This window comes from Nerophis ophidion, linkage group LG07 (assembly GCF_033978795.1).
Source record: "Nerophis ophidion isolate RoL-2023_Sa linkage group LG07, RoL_Noph_v1.0, whole genome shotgun sequence".
Taxonomy (NCBI): domain Eukaryota; kingdom Metazoa; phylum Chordata; class Actinopteri; order Syngnathiformes; family Syngnathidae; genus Nerophis; species Nerophis ophidion.
In genome coordinates, this window is record NC_084617.1 from 29,168,929 (window position 1) to 29,195,236 (window position 26,308).

General features: G+C 39.9%; 1 protein-coding gene across 2 annotated transcripts in view; it reads left to right on the top strand.

Annotated features, from left to right (window-relative positions):
* The window catches only part of clec16a (C-type lectin domain containing 16A), a 139,277-nt gene extending 113,198 nt beyond the window's left edge, over window positions 1–26,079 (top strand). For both annotated transcript variants that reach the window (XM_061905873.1, XM_061905874.1), the window contains exons 19-23: window positions 18,908–19,059; window positions 19,777–19,981; window positions 21,488–21,658; window positions 21,726–21,863; window positions 23,463–26,079. In XM_061905873.1, coding sequence (XP_061761857.1) covers window positions 18,908–19,059; window positions 19,777–19,981; window positions 21,488–21,658; window positions 21,726–21,863; window positions 23,463–23,887 — 1,091 coding nt within the window. In that variant the 3' untranslated portion in view covers window positions 23,888–26,079. The remainder of the gene's footprint in view (window positions 1–18,907; window positions 19,060–19,776; window positions 19,982–21,487; window positions 21,659–21,725; window positions 21,864–23,462) is intronic.
* Window positions 26,080–26,308: the final 229 nt, after the last annotated feature.

The following is a 26,308-nucleotide window of genomic DNA, read 5'->3' on the forward strand; positions in this document are numbered from 1 at the left end:
TTGTCCAGGGTGTACCCCGCCTTCCGCCCGATTGTAGCTGAGATAGGCGCCAGCGCCCCCCGCGACCCTGAAAGGGAATAAGCGGTAGAAAATGGATGGATGGTGTTTACAAACATTAAACTTGTTTGGAAAAGCAACTAAGTGTTTCCTCAAACCGCCACATTGGTGAAATCCGCAACACATTCATTTTTTATAATTTGAATATTACTATTACGATTAGGGCTGGGCGATATGACCTTTTATTAATATCTCAATATTTTTAGGCCATGTCACGATACGCGATAGAAAGCTCGATATTTTGCCTTAGCTTTAAATTAACACTTGTTGCATATAATTACGCCAGTATTATGATTTTGTGTCTACATTAAAACATTCTTGTTCATAATGCATTAATATATTCTCATTTTAAACGTTCATGCAGAGAGGGAAACCACAACTAAGTCAGTTTACCAAAACTGTATTTATTAAACAGTTATTAATAGGGCTGCGAATCTTTGGGTGTCCCACGATTCAATTCAATATCGATTCTTGGGGTCACGATTCAATTCAAAATCGATTTTTTTTTTTCAATTCAACATGATTCTCGATTCAAAAACGATTTTTTTCCAGATTTAAAAGGATTCTCTAATCATTCAATTCATAGAATTTCAGCAGGCTCTACCCCAGTCTGTTGACATGCAAGCAGAGTAGTAGATTTTTGTAAAAAACTTTTATAATTGTAAAGGACAATGTTTTATCAACTGATTGCCATTAAAATTGTTTTAACTATTAAACGAACCAAAAATATGACTTATTTTATCTCTGTGAAAATATTGGACACAGTGTCAACGTTGTCAAGCTAATGAGATGCGATGCAAGTGTAAGCCACTGTGACACTATTGTTTTTATTTTTAATTTTTATAAATGTCTAATGATAATGTCAATGAGGGATTTTTAATCACTGCTATGCTGAAATTATAACTAATATTGATACTGTTGTTGATAATATTCATTTTTTTTTCACTACTTTTGGTTTGTTCTGTGTAGTGTTTGTGTCTCCTCTCAATTGCTCTGTTTATTGCAGTTTTGAGTGTTGCTGGGTCAGGTTTGGTTTTGGAATTGGATTGCATTGCTATAGTATTGCTGTGTATTGTTTTGTTGGATTGATTAAAAAAATAAAAATAAAAAATTGTTTTTTTAAAAATGAGAATCGATTTTAAATCGCACAACGTGAGAATCGCGATTCAAATTCGAATCTATTTTTTCCCACATCCCTAGTTATTAAGCAGTGGCACAAATATTCTTGTCATTTCAAAACAGAATGTGCAAGATTTTCAGAGACTTTTTAAAACAAGCTATGAGGGCACTCTTGTGGATGATGTCACTAAGATGACATATCAAAATGACACTAAATTAAAGTGCACTTTTTGTACAGAACACCACTACAATAGTTTGAAGACAAATAAAGTGCACTTTTTTGCACGATGTCACATAAGATATTTCAATAACTGTCAAATGAAAATGAGCTCTATATTAGGAAATTCAGTTGTGTATGTCTTTCGCTATTTGGTAGGTTACTGCGGACGTTATCTCCTTCTGTTGTTGAATAGTTTTTTCATACGGTGTTGATCTGGAAATGGTGGCTTAGGCATTTTATGGGTTTGTCACCGAACGGAGATGTTGACATGCATTCATTCAAGCACGCCTCATTCTCTAGCGGGTGACTTTTCAAATAATGCTACATATTAGCAGCGCTGCTACTTTTTGTAGCAACGCTTTTGCTGCACATATTTCAGTTGTCTGTTCGACATCTTGCCGCTTGAAGCCAAACCACCGCCAGATGATGGACCCCCTGCTGTTTTTCTTGGGAATAAATTCTTCCTTCATTTGTTACCAGATTTGCACATTTTTTCTCTCGTATTACCACTTGCACCGCACCGCCAGCATCACAGCTAACGTTACCCAGGCCGCTACCAGTCTGCTCCGTGAGAGCGTATGACGTTGCACGTGCATAATAGCTGTACTTAGGGTAACATAACGACAAACTTAACCAATATGTACAAGGTAGATTTAAACATAAAATAAAATAGAACAAACAACCAATGTAGAAACACAATTTTTTTCAATGGAGTTCATGATGTACATTGTGCCGTCAACAAACTGCGAGCGCTGCATGGAATTCTAACTACAAAGATGATGGTCTTGTTGACTTAAGTCTTTGCATCTTACCATTTTATCTGTTGCGTTGAAAGTATTGCGCGTCATGGCGGCATTAGTCTGCCGCCAGCCGCAACAGGTGCAGCTGATTGCTTGCACCTGTGCTGATTGGATTAGCATCAGCCCATCCAGAGGGCACTTAAAATCAGCAGACACGTCATCTTTAACAGTGTGGTGTGGGTTACACTTAAATTGTTATTGCGACATCCACTGAACACATTTAAAACAGCAGTTTCTTTCACAAAAAAATTGCAGTTCATTTGTGTACTCCGCAAACTCATTTTGCCGGCCGGATTAAACCTGTTTGCGGGCTTGATACGGTCCGCAGGCCATACCTTTGACACCCCTGGTTCCGGTCAAGTTTATTTTGAACATATATAAAGTTTCCATACGATACATTACATATACACATTTTCTTTTTTTCTTTTTTATTTCCTTACTACTTGTCCGAAAAATAGTAGGAAGAAGCAACACTTATTCACTGTTAGCCACTTTCTACTTCACAGTGGATAGATACTAACACATATATTCAATTCTCTTTCTCAATTTGTACACAATCAGTGAATTCTGAACACAACAGTTGTCTTCATAAACAGCTAAGTTTTGAGTCACTAAAGAAAAGCTCTTTATAAATATTATTCACTTCACTTCACTTATAATTCACCCACTGAAATGAGAGGAAAGTTACATCATTTTCAATAAGTTCAAGACATTCATCATAATTGTTGTTCTGTGTACCTTGTAAACATTTGTAGATTGAACAGTTTCGTCAATTGGATCATAACAGTACGTTGTTTATTAATCCATGCCATAATTTAATTCCACATACTGATATTCTAAAAGTTTTAAGTGTTGTACGTGCAAACAAATGTTTTAAGTTATATTTTTCTCTAAGGTTATATTTCTCTTCTTTTGTTGAGAAGAATTTTTGTACATTCTTGGGTAGTAACAGGTTATAGTTTGCTTTGTACATAATTTTAGCTGTTAGCAAATGCATCAACTTGTTGAATTTCAATATTTTTGATTCAATAAATAAAGTGCTTGTATGTTCTCTATATCCAATATTATGTATTATTATAACTGATCTTTTCTGCAACACGATTAGTTTTGTAATCTTTTCCCCATATTTTTGCACTATAACTGAGATATAGTAACACCAGCGAAAGCTAGCTATATATATATATATATATATATATATATATATATAAGGGGTGTGGGGAAAAAAATGTATTCGAATTTGAATCGCGATTCTCACGTTGTGCGATTCAGAATCGATTCTCTTTTTTTTTTTTAATCAATTTTTTTTTTTTTTTTTTTTTTTTTAAATCAATCCAACAAAGCAATACACAGCAATACCATAACAATGCAATCCAATTCCAAAACCAAACCTGACCCAGCAACACTCAGAACTGAAGTAAACAGTTAAACAGCAATTGAGGAGACACAAACACGACACAGAACAAACCAAAAGTAGTGAAACAAAAATTAATATTAACAACAGTATCAATATTAGTTATAATTTCCCTCATTGACAGTGGCGACTTGTCCAGGGTGTACCCCGCCTTCTGCTCGATTGTAGCTGAGATAGGCGCCAGCGCCCCCCCCGACCCCAAAAGGGAATAAGCGGTAGAAAATGGATGGATGGACATTATCATTAAACATTTATAAAAAAAAATTTAAAAAGAACAATAGTGTGACAGTGGCTTACACTTGCATAAGCTTGACAACACATTGTGTCCAATGTTTTCACAAAGATAAAATAAGTCATATTTTTGGTTCGTTTAATAGTTAAAACTAATTTACATTATTGAGATCAGTTAATAAAACATTATCCTTTACAATTATGAGAACTTTTTAAATAAAATCTACTACTCTGCTAGCATGTCAGCAGACTGGGGTAGATCCCGCTGAAATCCTATGTATTTAATGAATACAGAATTGTTTTGAATCGGAAAAATATCATTTTTGAATCGAGAATCGCGTTGAATCGAAAAAATCGATTTATAATCGAATCGCGACCCCAAGAATCGATATTGAATCAAATCGTGGGACACCCAAAGATTTGCAGCCCTAATATATATATATATATATATATATATATATATATATATATATATATATATATATATATATATATATATATATATATATATATATATATATATATAATTTTATTTATTTATTAATTTTTTTTCCCGTGGCATTAAGCTAACAATCAATTACATGTCGGGGAAAACCCTGCATATTTGTAACGATCTAAGAGTTTCAAAACAAAAGGTTTCCAAATAAAAGGGTTCTTAAATTGAGGTTACAGTGTAAAAACATTACTGCTATAACAGAACATACAAACCCCAACATGCCAACAAGTTGGCATGTTGTGTGAATCGTAACTAACAGGCTCATGAAAATGCACAGTATCGCAGGTGAGGACGCACGGCGGTCACGAGGTGTGGCGCACTGAAAGTGAAAGGACACTTGATGACTTACTGTAAATGAAGGCAGGTCCAACTGTCTAAGCAGTAACGGTGATGTTGCATATTATGTTGGAAATAGTCCAGTTGTTGTAATTACCCACACTACTTTCTGGATTTTTTTAATTGATTATGAATACATTTACAAAACCCAAAACCAATGAAGTTGGCACATTGTGTAGAGGGTAAATAAAAACAGAATACAATGATCTGAAAATCCTTTTCAACCTATATTCAATTGATTAGACTGCAAAGATAAGATATTTAATGTTCAAACTGAAAACATTTTCTTATTTTTCTGCAAATATTAGCTCATTTGGAATTTGATGCCTGCAACATGTTTATAAAAAGCTGGCACAAGTAGCAAAAAAGACTGAGAAAGTTGAGAAATGCTCATCAACAACTTATTTGTTAAGTTGTTCAACAGTCTGGGGTCTCCGTTGTGGTATTTTACGCTTCATATTGAACACATTTTTTAATTTAATTTTTTTTTCAATGGGAGTCAGGTCTGGACACTGGCAGGCCAGTCTAGTACCCGCACTCTTTTACTATGAAGCCACGCTGTTGTAACACATGGTTTGGCATTGTCTTGCTGAAATAAGCAGATGTGTAAGTTACCCATGCCCTGGGCGGTAATACACCCCATACCATCACAGATGCTGGCTTTTCAACTTTGCGCCTGTAACAATCCGGATGGTTCTTTTCCTCTTTGTTCCGGAGGACACGACATCCACAGTTCACAAAAACAATTTTAAATGTGGACTCGTCAGACCACAGAACACTTTTCCACTTTGCATCAGTCCGTCTTAGATGAGCTCAAGCCCAGCGAAGTCGGTGAAGTCTCTCGGTGTTGTTGATAAATGGCTTTGGATTTGCATAGTAGAGTTTTAACTTGCACTTAGCGACCAACTGTTGTTACTGACAGTGGTTTTCTGAAGTGTGTGGTGATATCCTTGACACACTGATGTCGCTTTTTGATGCAGTACCGCCAGAGGGATCGAAGGTCATGGGCATACAATGTCGGTTTTCAGCCTTGCCGCTTACGTGCAGTGATTTCTCTAGATTCGTTTTGATGATATTACGGACCGTAGATGGTGAAATCTCTAAATTCCTTGCAATAGCTGGTTGATAAATGTTGTTCTTAAACAATTTGCTCAGGCTATTGTTCACAAAGTGGTGTCCCTCGCCCCATCCTTTTTTGTGAATGACTGAGCATTACGTGGAAGCTGCTTGGCACCCACCTGTTCCCAATTAGCCTGTTCACCTGGGATATGTTCCAAAGAAGTGTTTGATTAACATTCCTCACCTTTCTGAGTCATTTTTTGCCACTTGCTCCAGCTTTTTTGAAACATGTTGCTGGGATCAAATTCCAAATGAGATAATATTTGCAAAAAATAACGTGTTCCAGTTCGAACGTTAAGTATCTTGTATTTGCAATCCATTCAATTGAATATAAGTTGAAAAGGATTTGCATATCATTGTATTCTGTTTTTATTTACCATGTACACAACGTGCCAACTTCACTGGTTTTGGGTTTTGTATATTTACACACCTTCCTGACAAAAATTGAACCCGACAAGACCAGCACCACGGGATGACAATGAGAACGCCATTGGAAATTATTACCAGTGACGGAGCAGTAAGGGGCTAGGAGTATAAATTTATTTTGAGGCGCCCTGACATTTACGTGCGCTTCGTCACGCAAACAGCGCCTGTGCGGTTGCACAATTTCCACGTCTACAGTTTAGGACTTACAAAGAAGGGTGTTTCTCCCCCAGGGGGTGGAGGAGCATTTTGCATCACTGGCACAGCTCTTATGTGCAATAATGAATCGTACTGACATCATGATGTGGATCAAAAGTCCTCAATGACATTCTTCGGAACTAACAGTTCTTGTTTCCTAAAATGTGTCATGTGGAGTTAGTTTTTATTCTCACTTGTACGGAATGCAGTTTCTGTGATTTGACAGTAGAGTGCCTCCATTGTCAACCTTTGCTTCTAAAATTTTTGCCAACAAATAACACCTCGGAAAACACGGCTGTACAACTTCCACCATAATGACCAACGTTAAAAAACAGTAGCGCAGTAAGCCTAGGGCAGCATGGCGTAGTGGGTAGAGCGGCCGTGCCAGAAACCTGAGGGTTGCAGGTTCGCTTCCCACCTATTGACATCCAAATCGCTGCCGTTGTGTCCTTGGGCAGGACACTTCACCCTTTGCCCCGGTGCCGCTCACACCGGTGAATGAATGAATAATGAATGATTGGTGGTGGTCGGAGGGGCCGTAGGCGCGAACTGGCAGCCACGCTTCCGTCAGTCTACCCCAGGGCAGCTGTGGCTACAGATGTAGCTTACCACCACCGTGTGTGAATGAATGATGGGTTCCCACTTCTCTGTGAGCGCTTTGAGTATCTAACAATAGAAAAGCGCGATATAAATCTAATCCATCATCATCATCATGTATTCATTAAAAACAGTGCAGAGGTTTTTTTCAGCAAGTATATTTAATATTTTTGGTCACTAACATTACACACAGTGCACAAAAATATTTACAGACTTATTTGACATACCACTAGGCGGAGCCCTATCCCACAGTGTGAGAATTGCTGATCTAGATCACACACGGCCCAATGGCGTTTTAGTCGCTCAGCATGTTCAAAAATCTATCATACACTAGGTCTGGATTACCGTATTTTCTGGACTATAAAGCGCACTTGTATATAAACCGCACCAACAAAATTTTAGGGGGGAAAATTATATTTCCATATCCTAACTGCACCTGACTATAAGCCACAGATGAGTTATGTACACAAAAATATTCTTTAAATGTTTATTTGCATACCTTGATTGTTTCCAAACTGTGTCTGTAACGCGACACAGAAGTCATCGTCATGGACCCACTAGCTGCGAAAGCTAGCTCTCCAATCAGCTAAACAGACTCAATAACTCCACGATGACGTTGTGGTGAATTTACTGAGGAATTTGTGAAAGTGAAACAACACAAAAAGAATGCTGTTGTATGTTAATCATACTATAAAACACAGACACTCGTAAATGTGTTAGCACATTAGCTAATGCTAATGACGCTAGCTTGATTACAGTACGATAGCATGTACAAATATGCATGAAAACACTCCTACAGACATCACACATGGGACTATTTAGTAAGTAAGAATTGTTGTAGTTATATTGTAAAACGTACAAACGTTGCTTGGAGCGATGGATGAAGAAACCATACAAGTAGAAACGCTACGGACGTTTTTACTTCCGGTTTAAGGCATTAAACAGGAAGTACGTTTTCAACCCGCAACTTCTCCAGTGAGCAAACTCATCCAAAAGATGGCGCCAGAGCACGAACAATAACACATAATTTAATGAAAACCATTAAACACACAAAACCATAGATTTGCTGCACCTTTTTATAAATCGCAGGGTTCAAAGCATAGGAAAAAAGTAGCACGGTAGTTTTTGCCTCATTTCTGCGAGAATCCTGCGTGTGACCGAAGCATCAAGTTAAAGTTAAAGTACCAATGATGTCACATACACACTGGGTGAGGCGAAATTATTCTGGGCATTTGACCCATCACCCTTGATCACCTCATGGGAGGTTAGGGGAGCACTGGGCAGCAGCGTTGGCCGTGCCCGGTAATAATTTTTGGTGATTTACCCCCAATTCCAGCCCTTGATGCTGAGTGCCAAGCAGGGAGGTAATGGGTCCCATTTTTATAGTCTTTGGTATGACTTGGCCGGGGTTTGAACTCACAACCTACCGATCTCAGCGCGGACACTCTAAGTCTTGGGGTTGGTTCATTTTATCGAGGACTAGCTGCAATGTGCCCGAACAACCACCAGGCGGCATCTGTCAAAAGCGGATAGTGTATCATTTCTGTCGGACTGAGTAGTGCATTCTTCACTAATGAATACTTTAAGTGAAATATGAAGTAAAAACAAATCCAGGCCCAGGGTAGCAACACCTGGTAGCTTCTCCTTTATTGAAACACAACTCTCTATTACAGGGAAATGCCCGGTCTTCACAACACATACACACAGAAAAATTCCAGTTGTTACGGGACTCAAGTTTAAGGAAGCATTTAAACAGGAAATCTTATATCATTCTGAAGTTACCTTTTTATATATAGATCCTGAATACGGTAGCTAAACCAAAACCAGAGGAGACCCACAGTAGACTGTTTATGTAGTAGTAATGTTTTTTTTCATAAAAGGAAGTGAGACTGATGATTGGAATTCTTTGTTCGTCATTGTGGTGGAAAGGTTGTGTCCTTTTGAAGTGTGAGTGTTAATAATGTTACTGTGTCACTGTGCTGGACATTTTGAACGAGTCCCAGTGAAATAACATCCTTCAGAAGGCAAACACAAGCTCTTAGTGGACGAGGGGCAGAACACATTTTCGAAAGGTTATCGGTTTTGGGACACGGTGTTGGGCTCAGTGTACAAAAGCCAAAGCCAGTGAAGTTGGCACGTTGTGTAATTCAGAACAGTATAAACAGAATACAGTGTTTCCCCCCAAGAACAATGTAACACGTCTCCACCTCATCACTGAACGTACCCAGAATGTAAATGACTGCCCCAGAAAGTAAATGACCGCCATAAGCATAACACCAGGGGGAGCTCCACAAACCACGTAAAACTCACATTCCGATCCAACTAAGGTTTTAACTCATTCTCCTTCTATGCTACATCAATATGGAATGCACTCCCAACATGTGTAAAAGAAAGTGCATCTCTATCCTCCTTCAAAACCACACTAAAAGAACACCTCCAGGCAGCTACCACCCGAGCCTAACCTCCTCCCCCACCGCATCCCACCTCCCCGGATTGTATATAATCAAGTGTAAATAATCAAATGTATATACTTGTTCTTATGCTTTCTGAGCTCACTATGTTCACTGCTCGCTGTACATATACATACACCTACACTGTTACAATGTCCATTTCTCAGATGATATAATTGTTAATGACTGAAGTATGCTGATAGCAACCGAACCTAACCCCCTCCACATCCCACCCTCCGGATTGTAAATAATGTAAATAATTAAATGTATATACTCTGATGATTAACTTATGTGATGACTGTATTATGCTTATAGTATATGTTTGTACCATGAGTTGGTTAACGTGGACCCCGACTTAAACAATTTGAAAAACTTATTCGGGTGTTACCATTTAGTGGTCAGTTGTACGGAATATGTACTGTACTGTGCAATCTACTAATAAAAGTTTCAATCAATCAATCAATTAATCAAACAACTGCCACCACAGCCTGGGGGCACAATAGACTAAAGACTCTGATTACATTGAACACATACTTATTAAAAAAATAACCAAATAAAAATATCTTATAATAAGTATAAATATTTAGCATTTCAAAAAAACTTCTGGTACAACAACACAAATATACCATAACAACATACAGCAAAGGCTGCAAAAAATAACAAATCAAGTGCAACAGCACGGTAGTCAGACATCTATCCATCCATTTTCTTCCGCTTATTTCATTTTTGGGGTCGCGGGGGGTGCTGGTGCCTATATTAGCTTCAATCGGGCGGAAGGCGGTGTACACCCTGGACATGTCGCCATCTCATCGCAGGGCCAACACAGACAGATAACATTCACTCTCATATTCACACACTAGGCCCAATTTAGTGTTGCCAATCAACCACTCGGTAGTCAGACACTTCTCTACTTATGGCAGAGCCGACAAGTAGCATCGCTACACGCTATTCTCCCCGGTGTGGAGAATAATTTCTCAAGGGCCCTGTTGTAGTTCGGGTCTTTCACTAGAGGACCATTTATGCTTATCTACATGCAGGCTGCCAGACTTTTGCTCTGTAGCCTGGTTCTCAGATCCGTCTTGATCTATACCAGGGGTCGGCAACCCGCAACTCCGGAGCCGCATGCGGCTCTTTGATCTCTCTGATGTGGCTCAGCCGCATACTTGCTGGCTGAGCTGTGGGGCCCTATTGTAGTGAATCACAACTGAGCCATCATAAATTAATCAAATCTTTATTAGACACCTAAACAATGTGATCACATTTAACATTAATCAATCGGTACGGCATGGTTGGTAGAGTGGCCATGCCAGCACTTTGAGTATCCCAGGTTCGATCCCCACTTCTGCCATCCTAGTCACTGCCGTTGTGTCCTTGGGCAAAGCACTTTACCCTCCCACACTGGCTTAAATGTAAATTAGACATTGGGTTTCACTATGTGAAAGCACTTTGAGTCACGAGAGAAAAGCGCTATATAAATATAATTCACTTCACTTGAATCTCGGGATCTGGATATCTGGTCAGAACACTCCTCACTATTTTGCCTTCACCTTCATTGTCCATTCATTTTTGGTGACTTTATATACTCTGGACCTGGACGTTGAGTCCACGACATACATAGCGGACAATAACTGATACAGTCTGCTTTGCCAGTCCAAATGCATTCGATGTTTTCCTTGACGGCCATGTAATACAAAGCACACGCTACCTTTTTTTATCACACCCACGGGAGCTCGCATTCTCGTTGTCTCTCTTTTGACAAATGGACAAAGTTTTTCGCAAAGTACCATCATAGCTGACCTGGCCGGACTTTGGAAAGTTCTCTTGCCGTCTGAGAAAGGTTTTATCCCAAATAGCTGCAATCGCTTTCTCTTAAGGTATTCATGTGTGATTTCCACAAGTGTCTGTACATGTAAAAGAAGGAAAAACACCGGTACGTCTGGATGACTTGCCTTCATATTTATAGTGGTTAGCTACGAGCTTTACTATGAAACTGGCTTTGGCGTGTTCTTTCTGGAGTCACTTCCCCTCCGAACTCATTTTGTAAACGATCAACGAGTCCATACAAAGCTAAGTGCTGGAGATTCAAGAATTACACGGCTGATTTACCCGTGTAAAAATTTGTCAGAGGAGCGGGACCTTAAGCGATAGTTTAGTGTGGCTGAAACGGGGCTTAGACTAGTTACCTGAGACACTAAGTATGTCATTATTATGACTTAGTAAGTCAATATTTTGACTTAGTAATTAACTAAGTCAAAATAATGACTTACTTAGTCAAAATAATGACAAAATAATGACTTGGGAAGCCTGTAGTTGATTTTTATTATGTAAATGTTATATTTTTATCAACACGTGATTGCAGGGACCCTGCCATTCAAAACTAGGCTGCTACATTACTAATGATTAATGTAACTTTAGCTGAACATTTTTTACAAGTAGCAATAGGAGAGACTATTCATCCTTGAAAACCATGGAGTTCTTGGAGGCTTTACGATGCGGTTACATTACTATATCAACCATCAGAGACAGCTTCAGGAAACTCTTTAACACAATGTCCTTTTTTGCTGCTTCAACGCAGCTCAATCAAAACAGAAAAAGGTTAAGTGAAATAACTTAGTTAACTGTAGGTCAATAATGCTTGTCTTTCTCTCAGACAGACAGGGCTTTGCTGTCCATTTCATGTGGGGCACACACAGACATGCGCACACGCGCACACACGAACACACACACCACACACGCACGCACACACACACACGACACAGTGCGCTAACGTTACGCTAAAAGTTAATTAACCTTCCACTCAAGAACTGCGAGCGAGCTGAGCTGCCGCTTAGGTTTCTAGAACGTCAACGGGCTCATAGTCATGTTACTAGCTGAGTTGTAGTGGACTGGGAGGTGTTTATTATAATTTGGGGAGAGTCCGCTGCCTTATGCTTACCTTCAAAACACCTATCTGCTCACCCGCACCATTTCTCCTCTCTGCCTGCCTCTGCCGTGAGCACTGATGCCATGCACTCTGAATACGCACTGCTGATTGGCTGTTACCGCTGTGCGTGTCACCAATCAGATGGTTCTGTTGGTGGGACAATGCCGGGGGGACAGAGGAGCAGCTTGTTAAGACGTTAGTTCAGGCGGTGGCTCTTTGTTGTTAAGGTGGCCACCTTAACAACAAAGCGCTGTGGGAAACCCTGGAATACAATGCTCTACAAATCCTTTTCAACTTATATTTAATTAAATAGACTGCAAAGACCAGATATTTAATATTCGAACTGAGAAACTTGTTTTTTTTGCAAATAATAATTAACTTATAATTTAATGGCAGCAACACATTGCAAAAAAGTTGTCACAAGGGCATTTTACCACTGTGTTACATGGCCTTTTAACAACACGCAGTAAAGGTTTGGGAACTGAGGAGACCAATTTTTTAAGCTTTTCGGGTGGAATTATTTCCCATTCTTGCTTGATGTACAGTTTAAGTTGTTCAACAGTCCAGGAACTCTGTTGTGATATTTCAGGCTTCATAATACGCCACACATTTTCAATGGGAGACAGGTCTGGACTACAGGCAGGCCAGTCTAGTACCCGCACTCTTTTACTATGAAGCCACGCTGTTGTAATACGTGGCTTGGCACTGTCTTGCTGAAATAAACAGGGGCGTCCATGATAAAGACCTTGCTTGGATGGCAACATATGTTGCTCCAAAACCTGTATGTACCTTTCAGCATTAATAATGCCTTCACAGATGTGTAAGTTACCCATGCCTTGGGCACTAATACACCCCCATACCATCACAGATGCTGGCTTTTGAACTTTGCGCCTATAACAATCCAGATGGTTCTTTCCCTCTTTGTTCAGGAGAACACGATGTCCACAGTTTCCAAAAACTATTTGAAATATGAACAGAACACTTTTCCACTTTGCATCAGTCCATCTTAGATGAGTTTGGGCCCAGTGAAGCCAGCGGCGTTTCGAGTGTTGTGGATAAATGCATTTCGCTTTGCGTAGTAGAGTTTTAACTTGCACTTACAGATGTAGCGACCAACTGTAGTTACTGACAGTGGTTTTCTGAAGTGTTCCTGAGCCCATGTGGTGATACCCTTTACACACCAATGTCGCTTTTTGATGCAGTACCACCTGAGAGATCGAAGGTCACAGGCATTCAATGTTACAGGCAGTGATTTGCAGCATCTGGTTTCTCTCGATGTGGAGGAGCAACGGCTTTACTTTGAGCTCCTCCCAGATGCCAGGCCTTGTCACCCTATCTCAATCAATCAGTTTATTTATATATCCCTAAATCACAAATGTCTCAAAGGACTGTACAAACCATTACGACTACGACAGCCTCGGAAGAACCCACAAAAGGGCAAGGAAAACTCACACTCAGTGGGCAGGGAGAATTCACATCCAGTGGGATGCCAGTGACAATGCTGACTATGAGAAACCTTGGAGAGGACCTCAGAAGTGGGCAAACACGCTTCCAACTGACTACAGTCCGGCGTGTTGGTCAGCTTTAGGGGCATGTAGAGTTGGGTGTCATCAGCATAACAGTGAAAGCTAACACCGTATTTGCGTATGACGTCACCCAGCGGCAGCATGTAGATGCTGAAGAGTGCAGGGCCAAGGACCGAACCCTGGGGAACTCCACACGTTACCTTAACATAGTCCGAGGTCATACTGTTATGGGAGACGCACTGCACCCTGTCAGTAAGATAAGAGTTAAACCAAGACAGGGCTAAGTCTGACATACCAATTCGTGTTTTGATACGCTCTAATAAAATATTATGATCGACGGTATCAAAAGCAGCGCTATGATCGAGGAGGAGCAACATTGATGACACATCAGAATGCATCGTTAGCAATAGATCATTAGTCATTTTTGCGAGGGCTGTCTCAGTAGAGTGATTTGCCCTGAAACCGGATTGAAAAGTTTCACATAGATTGTTAAACGCTAAGTGTTCATTTAGCTGCTCTGCAACAATTTTTTTGAGGATTTTCGAAATAAAGGGAAGGTGAGAAACCGGTCGGTAGTTTACCATGAGGTCAGGATCGAGGTTAGGTCTTTTAAGGAGAGGATGAATAACCGCTTTTTTGAATGCTAGGGGAACAGTGCCCAAGGAAAGTGATAAGTTTATAATATTTAGCACTGATGGACCTAATAGTACAAAAAGCTCCTTCATAAGTTTCCCAGGAAGTGGGTCAAGTAAACATGTTGTTTGTTTTATTCCATTTACACGTTGTAACAATTCTTCTAATGTTATTTCATCAAAACGAGAGAAACTATTTTGGATATTTGCAGTATCCGCCGTATATACAGTCGTCCATCCATCCATCCATTTTCTACCGCTTATTCCCTTTCGGGGTCGCGGGGGGCGCTGGCGCCTATCTCTGCTACAATCGGGCGGAAGGCAGGGTACACTCTGGACAAGTCGCCACCTCATCGCAGGGCCAACACAGATAGACAGACAACATTCACACTCACATTTACACACTAGGGCCAATTTACTGTTGCCAATCAAATATCTGTGTTAATATAACCCAGTAGTAGCAGAGACGCATTGTCTTTAATCTCCTTTCTAATAAGTTAAATTTTCTTATTAAAGAACTTCATAAAGTAATCTGCTGAATGCGCGGTGCTACTGGAAGCAGTCCCTTGTTGGGTTAGCGATGCTACTGTACTAAACAAAAATGTTGGATCGTTTTTATTAAGGCGGATGAGATTTGAGTAATAATTAGTTTTAGCTAAGTTAAGCATGCGTTTATAAGTTATTAAACTATCACTCCATGCTTGATGGTGCACCTCAAGTTTAGTCGTGCACCATTTGCGTTTCAGCTTTCTAAATAATCATTTCTGAGCTCTAGTTTCTTCAGTAAACCACGGCGTACGCCTTTTTGGAGCCTTTTTTAACTTAAGCGGTGCCATACTATCAATGGTTTCGCGCAGGGCATTGTTAAAGTTGTTAGTGAGGTTATCAATAGAGCCCACATACTTTGGGAATGGTGCAATTACCGAGGGCAGTAGGCCAGCAAGAGTCGTCGTTGTGGCAGCATTAATGTTGCGGCTGCTATAGCAGTTATTATAATTATTAGCTTGCCAAACATGAGTCTGAACTTCGAATTTTATAAGGTAATGATCGGACATTACTTTAGTATACGGGAGTATCATAACTTTGGAAGCACTAGGTCTATCGTATTACCGCTGCAATGCGTCGGTTCATTTATTATTTGTGTAAGACCACAGCTATCAATTATAGTCTGTAGCGCCACGCACGGTGGGTCCAATGGGGTATTCATATGGATATTAAAGTCCCTCATTATAATTATATTATCGGCGTGCGTCACTAGATCAGCAACAAACTCTGAGAATTCACTGATAAAGTCCAAATAGGACCCTTGGGGGCGGTAGATAACAGCCAGGCACAGAGGCAGCGGTGTGGCAGACTTCATAGAAAGCACCTCAAATGATTTATATTTATTATTTAAGTTAGGACTAAAGTTAAAGTTTTCGTTGTACATTAGTGCGACCCCCCCTCCCCTTTTAAGGGAACGGGCAATATGCTCATTCGTATAGTTAGGAAGAGATGCCTCATTTATCGCAAAAAAGTCGTCTGGTTTAAGCCAGGTTTCGCTAAGACCGATGACGTTAAGGTTGTTGTCTCTAATGACCTCATTAACTAATAACGTTTTGGGAGACAAAGATCTGATGTTTAGAAAGCCCATATTATAGGTAGTGGGCTGTTTTAAGGAGTTGTTGATCAAATTATCCGTAGTAGCAATATTAATAATGTTGCGTTTATTATGCACAGTGCACTTAAAATAATTACGACCATATCTGGGAATTGATATGACGGGAATTTTCAGATTGTCTACTTGGTGCTGCGATAAACTGAACGCATCATAATTTGCCACCTCAGTAGAACGCATGTCTAACTCTGATGTAGTCATAGTCGTAGCAGAAAAACCATTATGTGAGTTGTGTATTATTCTAAGAAAATTGCTATGTGTACAGGGATTATCCAGCCTGGCGCTGGCTAGTTCTAACTTAACTGACTCCATACCCAGGCTAGCAGGCTCTGTAATTGCCCGTGACCGGGCTTGCTCTAGTGCAGTTAGTCAAATGTGGCTCAATGCGAAATCTATGTTCCGAGACAAGAGGATAGCACCTTCCTGGTTAGGGTGAAGGCCGTCTCTCCTCAGCAAGCCAGGTTTGCCCCAGAAAGAGGGCCAATTATCAATAAACGTAAAACCCTGTTGTCTACAGAAGCTATCCAGCCACTTGTTAAGAGAGACTAATCTGCTATATCTCTCATCATTGCCTCTCCCAGGCAGGGGGCCAGAGACAATTACTCGATGCCTGGACATCTTTCTAGCGAGATTACAAGCCCTGGCTATGTTTCTCTTTGTAATCTCTGATTGTCTCATCCTAACGTCATTGGAGCCAACGTGTATTACTATATTCTGTCTCTAAGGGAGAGCCCTACCACCCGGCGGAAGAAGCCCATTTCGGCTGAGTGTACCCGTGAACTTTTCCTTTCGGTCATAACCCAAAGCTTATGACCGTAGGTGAGGATGGGAATGTAGATCCACCGGTAAATTCAGAGCTTTGCTTTCCGGCACAGCTTCTTCTTCACCACAATGGATCGATACAGCGTACTCATTACTGAAGACGCCGCACCGATCCACATGTCGCTCTCACGATCCATTCTACCCCCACTAGTGAACAAGACTCAAGTACTTGAACTCCTCCACTTGGGGCAGGGTCTCCTCCCCAACCCGGAGATGGCACTCCACCCTTTTCCGGGCGGAAAACATGGACTCGGACTTAGAGGTGCTGATTCTCATCCCAGTCGTTTCACACTCAGCTGTGAACCAATCCAGTGAGAGCTGAAGATCCTGGCCAGATGAATCCATCAGGATCATATCATCTGCAAAAAGCAGAGACCTAATCCTGCAGCCACCAAACTGGATCCCCTCAAAACCTTGACTGCGCCTAGAGAGTCTGTCCATTAAATTTATGAACAGAATCGGTGACAAAGGGCAGCCTTGGCACAGTCCAACCCTCACTGGAAACTTGTCCGACATACTGCCGGCAATGCGGACCGAGCTCTGACACTGATCATACAGGGAGCGGACCGCCACAATCAGACAGTCCGGTACCCCATACTCTCTGAGCACTCTTAGCCGGGGGACAACAAGAATTGCTACCCCCGCCCGTTGCGTCTCACTGCGTACAACGCCAGTGTGGAAAAGAGTCCAGCCCCTCTCGAGAGAACTGGTACCAGAGCCCTTGCTGTGCGTCGAAGTCAGTCTAAATATATCCAGCCGGAACTTCTCCACCTTGCACACTAGCTCAGGCTCCTTCCTCCCCAGCGAGGTGACATTCCACATCGCAAGAGCTAGCTTATGTAACCAAGGATCAGACCGCCAAGTGCCCTGCCTTCGGCTGCCGCCCAGCTCACGTCATAACCAACCTCTATGGCCCCTCCCATGATTGGTTAGCCCATTGGAGGGGGGACCCACGTTGCCTCTTTGGGCTGTGCCCACCCGGGCCCATGGAGACAGGCCCGGCTCGCCATTGTGCCTCAACTCCGGGCCTGGCTCCAGAGGGGGGCTCTGGTGACCCGCGTCCTGGCAAGGGAAATCTGAGTCTCGGTTCTTGTATTTCCATAGAAGTCTTCGAGCTGCTCTTTGTCTGATCCCTCAGCTATGACCTGTTTGTCTTGGGAGACCCTAACAGGGGGCATAGAAGCCCCTGGACAACATAGCTCCAAGGATCATTGGGACACGCAAACTTCTACCATGATAAGGTGGCAGCTCAGAGTGGAGTATTATAGACCTTAGATGGTGAAATCCCTAAATTCCTTACAATAGGTTGTTGACAAATGTTGTTCTTAAACTGTTGGACAATTTGCTCACGTATTTGTTCACAAAGTGGTGACACTGGCCCCATCCATGTTTATGAATGACTGAACATTTCATGGAAGCTGCTTTTATACCTAATCATAGCATCCACCTGTTCCCAATTAGCCTGTTCACCTGTGGGATGTTCCAAACAAGTGTTTGATGAGCATTTCTCAGTTTTCTCAGTCTTCTTTGCCCCTTATGCCAGCTTTTTTCAAACATGTTGCAGGCATCAAATTCCTAATGAGCTAATATTTGCAAAAAATTACAAAGTTTTCCAGTTCGAACATTAAATAGTTTGTCTTTGCAGTCTATAAGTTGAATATAAGTTGAAAAGGATTTACAAATCATTGTATTGTGTTTTTATTTACCATTTACACAATGTGCCAATTTCACTGGTTTTGGGTTTTGTTTATTAATTGTTTAATACGGTGTCAAGGATCACGTCAATTGTTGTCTAGTCTTTGCTAATGAACTCAGTTTGTGTCAGCAGTGTCACTTTGGCCAAGATCCTGCCACCATGTTTATCTTTTTTTCCCCCTTTTTTTAATTTAGATAATAGTGACTTAATAGCGTGTATGGTGGTCAGCAAAGATGGCGGCCAGGCTCAAAGGTTCCTCGCTGTGGACATCTACCAGATGAGTCTGGTGGAGCCGGAAACCAAACGCCTCGGGTGGGGTGTCGTCAAGTTTGCAGGCCTGTTGCAGGTAGGAAGAACAGTCATGTACCATTGCTTGCATTTAGGGATGTAACTACAAACGCTACAATGATGTAGCGCAGTAAAACTTCTCATGGTTAATATTGCCATTTTAGAGCAAAATTATCATAAAACTGTAATTGATGACACTTTGATGAAGTCATACACCAGTGACACTGCTCATTTACGGGAGAAATAAACTAGCGCTAGCTAGCTTAAATGCTAACATGTAAACAAGGGATATTAACGTATTTTTCCATTAAAAAACGCAATTCACCAATCTAAACTTCTATAAACACATTACTGTCTGAGCAATTAAAATATTAAATTGTTTACATTAAACCTACAAGCTGTGCTCTTTTAGACAGAGAGATGGATCCATACTCGAAGCATAATGAAAACAGGAAGGGAATTTACGTTATTTCATTATCATTAAAAAAAAAATGTTACACTGATTTCTTTATACACGGATTTTTTTACACTGATGTTGTTATACACTGATTCTTTTCAATTAAATTGTCAGCATTATTTGAAGTGAAAGAAATTCAGTTCACAAAATTCAAACGCGAAAAATACAGTTACACAAATTCAGTGTCAAAAAAAGCCTTTGGTGATCAAGAGACAAATGAGCCTCCATAGCGATGCTTTCTCTTTCACTCTCACTTTGAATCTTTTTTTATGACCTTATATTGAACTCCTTTATCTCCCCTCCCCCTCGCCCCACCAGGACATGCAGGTGTCTGGCGTGGAAGACGACAGCAGAGCGTTGAACATCGTGATCCACAAGCCCAGCTCCAACCCTCACGCCAAGCCGCTTCCCATCCTGCAGGCCAACTTCATCTTCGCCGACCACATCCGCTGCATCATCGCCAAGCAGAGGCTGGCAAAAGGTCGCATCCAGGCCAGACGCATGAAAATGCAGAGGATCGCAGGTGAGGACGCACGGCGGTCACGGGGTGTGGCGCACCAAAAGTAAAAAGACACTTGATGACTTACTGCAAATGAAGGCAGGTCCAACTGTCCAAGCAGTAGCAGTGATATTGCAAATTATGCTGGAAATAGTCCAGTTGTTGTAATTACCGACACTACTTTCTCGATTATTTTAATTGATCATGAATATATTTAGAATCAAATAGATTTTTCTACACAATGTAACAACATTAACAAAATAATACAACAATCTATTACTTATTTTTTTGGTTGAGAAAATAGTGCAAAATAACCGTCCATCCATTTCTACCGCTTGTCCCTCTTAACCTAAAGCAGAGTTGTCAAACATGCGGCCTGCAGGCATGATCAGGCCCACCAACAGGTTCAATCCGGCCTGCGAGATGAGTTTGCTAAGTTTAAAATAGAGCTGAATTCCTAAATGCGTCCACTGGGTGTGCTACAGCAATTGTTAGGCAAACAAATAGTTTATACCAAGCAAGAGGTTCACGGTAAAGTGGGGCTGCGACTCCTCCCACTTGACCCGCTGTAAAATAAATAATTGGTAACACTGCACATTGAGATAAAAAACTAGTGAAGTTGGCACATTTAGTAAATGGTAAATAAAAACAGAATACAAAGATTTGCAAATCCTTTTCTACTTGTATTCAATTTAATAGACTGCAAAGACAAGATATGTAACGTTCGAACTGGAAAATTTTATATTTTGCAAAAAAATAGCTTATTTGGAATTTGATGCCTGCAACATGTTTCCAAAAAGTTGGCACAAGTGTCAAAAAAGACTGAGAAAGTTGAGGAATGCTCATCAAACACTTATTTGGAACATCCTACAGGTGAACAAGCTAATTGGCAACAGGTAAATGCCACAAAGGGGTATAAAAGCCGCTTCCATGAAATGCTCAGTCATTCACAAACAAGATGGGGTGAGGGTCACCACTTTGTGAACAAATGCATAAGCAAATTGTCCAACAGTTTAAGAACTACATTTCCAAACGACCTATTGCAAGGTGCCGAAAGATTCACAGTCCTACTAAACACAGTGATGGTGCAGACACGAGAATCAGAGCACAACAAACATGTTTGGCAACACAAAGAGCAACTTTGTGTAAGCAAGCAGAAGTGTCTCTTTACCCTCTTAGGGAACACATCAATGTCAAAATATAATTTTTTGTTACATTTAATTTTACATTTACAAGGGCTTAAAGGGGTCCTGTTGTACAAAACCAACTGTTATTACTTATTGGCAGCTGTTGGGGTATTTGGGATCCTCATAAGTCCTGCAAATGTCAAATCCAACCACAGAGGCATGCCTTCTTCTAAACTCCAAGCGAAACATGCGGGAATGATTAAGTCAGTGCTCTAAATGCTTGTGTGTGATTGGCCGAGCTTCAGCCCACATGACACCAATGAGGACCGGCTGCATGGAAAGTGGAAATCCAACTGTTTTTTTGTTTTTTTTCCTTCGCTCATGCTTATTTTTCCCCCTTCAGCACTGTTGGACCTGCCCGTCCAGCCAAGTACCACAGAGGTCCTGGGTTTCGCCCAGACAGCCAACGCCTCGCCCAGCGCGCTCCCTTTCCGCTTTTACGAGCAGTCCAGGCGAGCGCCAAATGATCCCACAGCCGGCCGGGCCGTCTTCGCCTCTGTGGACAAAGTCCCAGGTGAGTTGTGGCCGAAACATCCTGTGTTTTTCATGGTGTGTTCACTTAAACGTGCCTCCTGCCCCAGGCTTCGCTGTAGCGCACTGCGTGTCGCAGCACAGCCCGTCTCCTCTGTCCTCGCCGTCCACGCCCACCAGCGGGAGCGGGAGCACAGGAAGATGTGACTCTGTCACCGCCAGCTCCATTTCAGCTCAGAGCCCCACAGGTACACACCAAGCAAGTTCTTATATCTGGGACTAAACACTAAAATAGTACATCATTATTTACGGCACAATCAATTAAATACATCAATTCATCTTTGAATAATTTCTTAATTGTGTCATTAATATATTATAATTTGAATTAAGTGCATGAATGTGTTATTAAAAGTCTTTAATATTTTTAATGTAAAATGTATTTAATATTTCTCATGAATATTGTACGTATTTAATTATTTAATAATTGATTTTGTCATTTACTAAATGTTTTCATGATTTAATTAATTGTTTATTTAATTTCACGAAAATATGAATTTATTTTCTCCGTCAAAGTTGTTCAAGTCAATGATTGCTTTGGATCTCTGTAGGTGGAAGTGCTGAGTAACCAGTCAGGTGTTAGGACCCGCCCACTGACTGACTTTGACGGGGGGGAAAAAAGTTAATTCATGAAGCGCTGACAAAACATGTTCATGAAATGATTAAATAAATCATGAAATAACTATTCTAATTCTGAAATAATAAATACGAATTAAAAATCAAATAAGGATTAAATAAGCTCTGCTTCCTCCTACTTCTTTTCAGACGTGCTGTAATGAAACAATTGGAATGGTGTGATGCAAAAAACTGCTAGCACAAGGCGTTCTACTCATGTGAGACAAGAAGATGCCTCGTTCTCTTTTCTGTGCCTTCTAAATAGTAAAAACCTGCTAGCACAAGGCGTCCTAGTCATGTGAGACAAGAACACACGCGTATTTCCATTGTTTGTGCCTTCTAAATAGTAAAAAACTGCTAACACAAGGCGTCTTACTCATGTGAGACAAGAACACACGTGTCTTTCCCTTTTCTGGGCCTTCTAAACAGTAAAAAACTGCTAGCATGAGGCAGTTGACAACACAGGTAATTGGGATTCTTCTACTCTGCCTATAATACCCTCTTTAGAAAAAAAAAAACTCCAGCAACACTCCATTTACCTGCATATTAATAACCAAGGTATTGCGACAAAAAGACATAAAACATAAAAAAAACAAATTTGCAAATATATAAAAACTTTGTATGGATAGGTCTGAGGCTGTTGAAAAATGTGAAGTGTTTAATCTAATATATAATAATGCATCAAAACCCGGGTTATGAAATATTATAATATCGTCTAAAATATTCCACTTTGCAACCCAGTTTTGGAAATATTACATATTTTGTGCTTTTCTCATAATAAAAATTGTTGTTGTTTTTTTGTTTGTTTTACAAAAAGAGCATAAAACAAAGACATGAAAAATACTAAATGCCTAAAATCTATGGATAAAACATTTAAAGTTGAAGAATAACTCATATGTAACACTTTTATGAGTTTGTCTATATAGTGTGAGTTTATGAGAATAAACCACCGTTGTTCCAAAAATAATGCATCAAAACCAATGTGATTATGAATTATTGACATTAAGGCTGTAAAAACAAAACATTACAGATATATAAAAAGTAAATATGTATAGATAGGTCTAAAAAATGTAGAGCATTGAAAGTAAAAAAAAAAAAAGAAAGAAAATATGACTTATTTGTCACACTTTTTAAAGTGTTACAAAATTTGACCTTTCCTCATTTTGTTCCTGCAGATGACGGCAACTTTTTGGAGCACACCCCTCCCCCGTCATCGTGCGGAGAAGGAGGAGAGGGGGCCTCCTCCGCCCAGGGCCCGGCCCTGGCTCCCAGCCTCACCCCGGCCTCCCAGCCCACCATCTCGCTCCTCACGGACGGCGGCGCCGACACCTTGAGCGTGGACTCGCTGACCCTGCTGCCCCCTGCGGACCTGCACCCCTGTGCCGTCCACCAGCCCGCCGCCCTCCCGTTCCTCCAAAGACTAGATGAGGCGAGCGATGAGGAAGACAAAGGGAGAGCGAGGAGAGAGGAGGAAACAGAAGATATACACTTTTCAGGTGAGCACGTCTTTGTGGGGACCGGCTCACCTGCTACGCAGGAAGAAAAAACTGTCCATGAGACAGAAGATGCAGACTCAGCAGATTCTCCTGAATTGGACTAACAACATACACACACATACACACATGCACACACAGGTCGGGGGTGACGTGTGTTTACCAGAAGACATGACAGAAAGCACACAGACTTCATCGTCATGCAGGACACTTTTTAGCCGCGTCCAACCAGCAGCCTTTTTTTTTTTTAACTGGCCAGATGTGATGTTTTAAAAGATCTATTTTTATGTCTTACGTTCATTACGCCACTTATGCTGTCGCTTACTACTGTGCTAAACACGTACACACACACAACCCACACACACACACACTGTCAGCTGCACAAGACTTTTCTGCACTAGTAGCATGTGTGTGTGTGTGTGTGTGGTGATGTAGAATGTAGGCATGGATGTATGAATGTATGCATTACAAAATACAACTTAAGCTGCACTACATGATTGGTCCACACATGCGCAAAGGCTATGTCACTTCCTATCAAACATGTCATTTCCTGTCAAACATGTCACTTCCTGTCATCTTATTTTATCATCACAATATGTTGGTGCTCAATCATGCACACTGTCACTGTTACCATGCTTTTCTTTTTTAGTCATCTTTATTTCAAATCCAATCCAAACTGGATTCTTTTAACACTTTTCATACACGAAAAAGTTGCAACGCAGGGTGTTCTAAATCAGTTTAAAAATGGAACTCAACACAAACAACACCATTGGCACCAACAAGACACAGCATGGCACTGAGGATTGAGGAAAACAACTTTTCAGGCGGCCACACTGATAAAATACCCTTGAAGTGAATGTTGTCAGAAAAAATAATATATATGTGTATATATTAATATTTTTTTAAAAATTATAGCAATAAATTTAATTTAAAAAAAGGGGAAAAAATCGACAACTTAAAAAGAGTATCATATGTCAGGTAAAAAACAGGCATGACTAGCAAAAAGACTTAGCAATAAATTAGACAAAAAGTATAATGAAAAAATAGGCTTGACTAGCAAAAAGAATTAGTAATAAAAATTAGACAAATAAGTATAATGTAAAATATACAAATAAATATATTAATAAAAACAGAATAGCCAAAATAATAGCAATACATTCAATTAAAAAATAACAGGGGAAAATATTAAGAACCTATAGAGTGTAAAATGTCACGTAAAAAAAACAGGCTTAATTAGCAAAAATATTAGTAAGATATTAAACAAAAAATAACAAAAAAAGCAGTAACCTAAAAAGAATATAAAACTTCAAGTAAAAAACAGGTTTAAAAAACTGAAATTACTAGCAATAAATTAAACAAAAAGATTATAAGTCAAAATGTAAAAATAATATTTATAAAATTAATCATTACAACAGAATATCTGAAATAATAGCAATAAATTGAACCAAAAATAAAAAATCAGTAACCCAAAAAAGAATTTAAAACCTCAAGTAAAAAACCGGTTTAAAAAACTATATTACTAGCAATAAATTTAACAAAAATATTATAATTAAAAATGTGTAAATAATAATTTAATAATTTAAAAAGAATAGCAAAAATAATAGCAATAAATACACTTAAAAAAAATCAACAACCTAAAAAACAAGAGTATAAAATGTTACATACAAAACAGAATTACATGAATAACAAACATAATGGCAATAAATAAAACAAAACAAACATTTTCAAATGTATATTAAAAAATAAATATCAATAATAAAAACATGGAATAGCAAAAATAGTAGCAATAAATTAAATGGAAAAAATGTCAAATCTATACAGCAGGGGTCTCAAACTCAATTTACCTGGGGGCCACTGGATGCAGAATCTGGGTGAGGCTGGGCTGCAGGAAAAGATTTCTTTAAAAAATCTAACATGCACTTTTTAATGAATTCACCTTCTATGAATGGTTTTCCCGCCCTAGCAACATACTAGCCAATCCTCACGATTTTTCCGGGAGACTCCTGAATTTTAGTGCACCTCCCGTCAATCTACCGGTGCAACCATTCTCCCGTATTTTTTCCAATTTTCACCCGGCCGACATTATTAAGGGCTGACGTGACTGCACTGCCTTTAACGTCCTCTACAACAGTGGTTCTCAACCTTTTTTCAGTGATGTACCCCCTGTTAACATTTTTTTAATTCAAGTACCCCCTAATCAGAGCAAAGTATTTTTGGTTGAAAAAAAGAGATAATGCAGTAAAATACAGCACTATGTCATCAGTTTCTGATTTATTAAATTGTATAACAGTGTAAAATATTGCTCATTTGTGGTGGTCTTTCTTGAACTATTTGGAAAAAAAGATATAAAAAAAAACAACTTGTTGAAAAATAAACAAGTGATTTAATTATAAAAAAAGGTTTCCACACGTAGAAGTAATCATCAACTTAAAGTGCCCTCTTTGGAGATTGTAATAAAGATCCGTCTGGATTCATCAACTTAATTCTAAACACTTCTTCACAAGAAAAGAAATCTTTAACATCAGTAT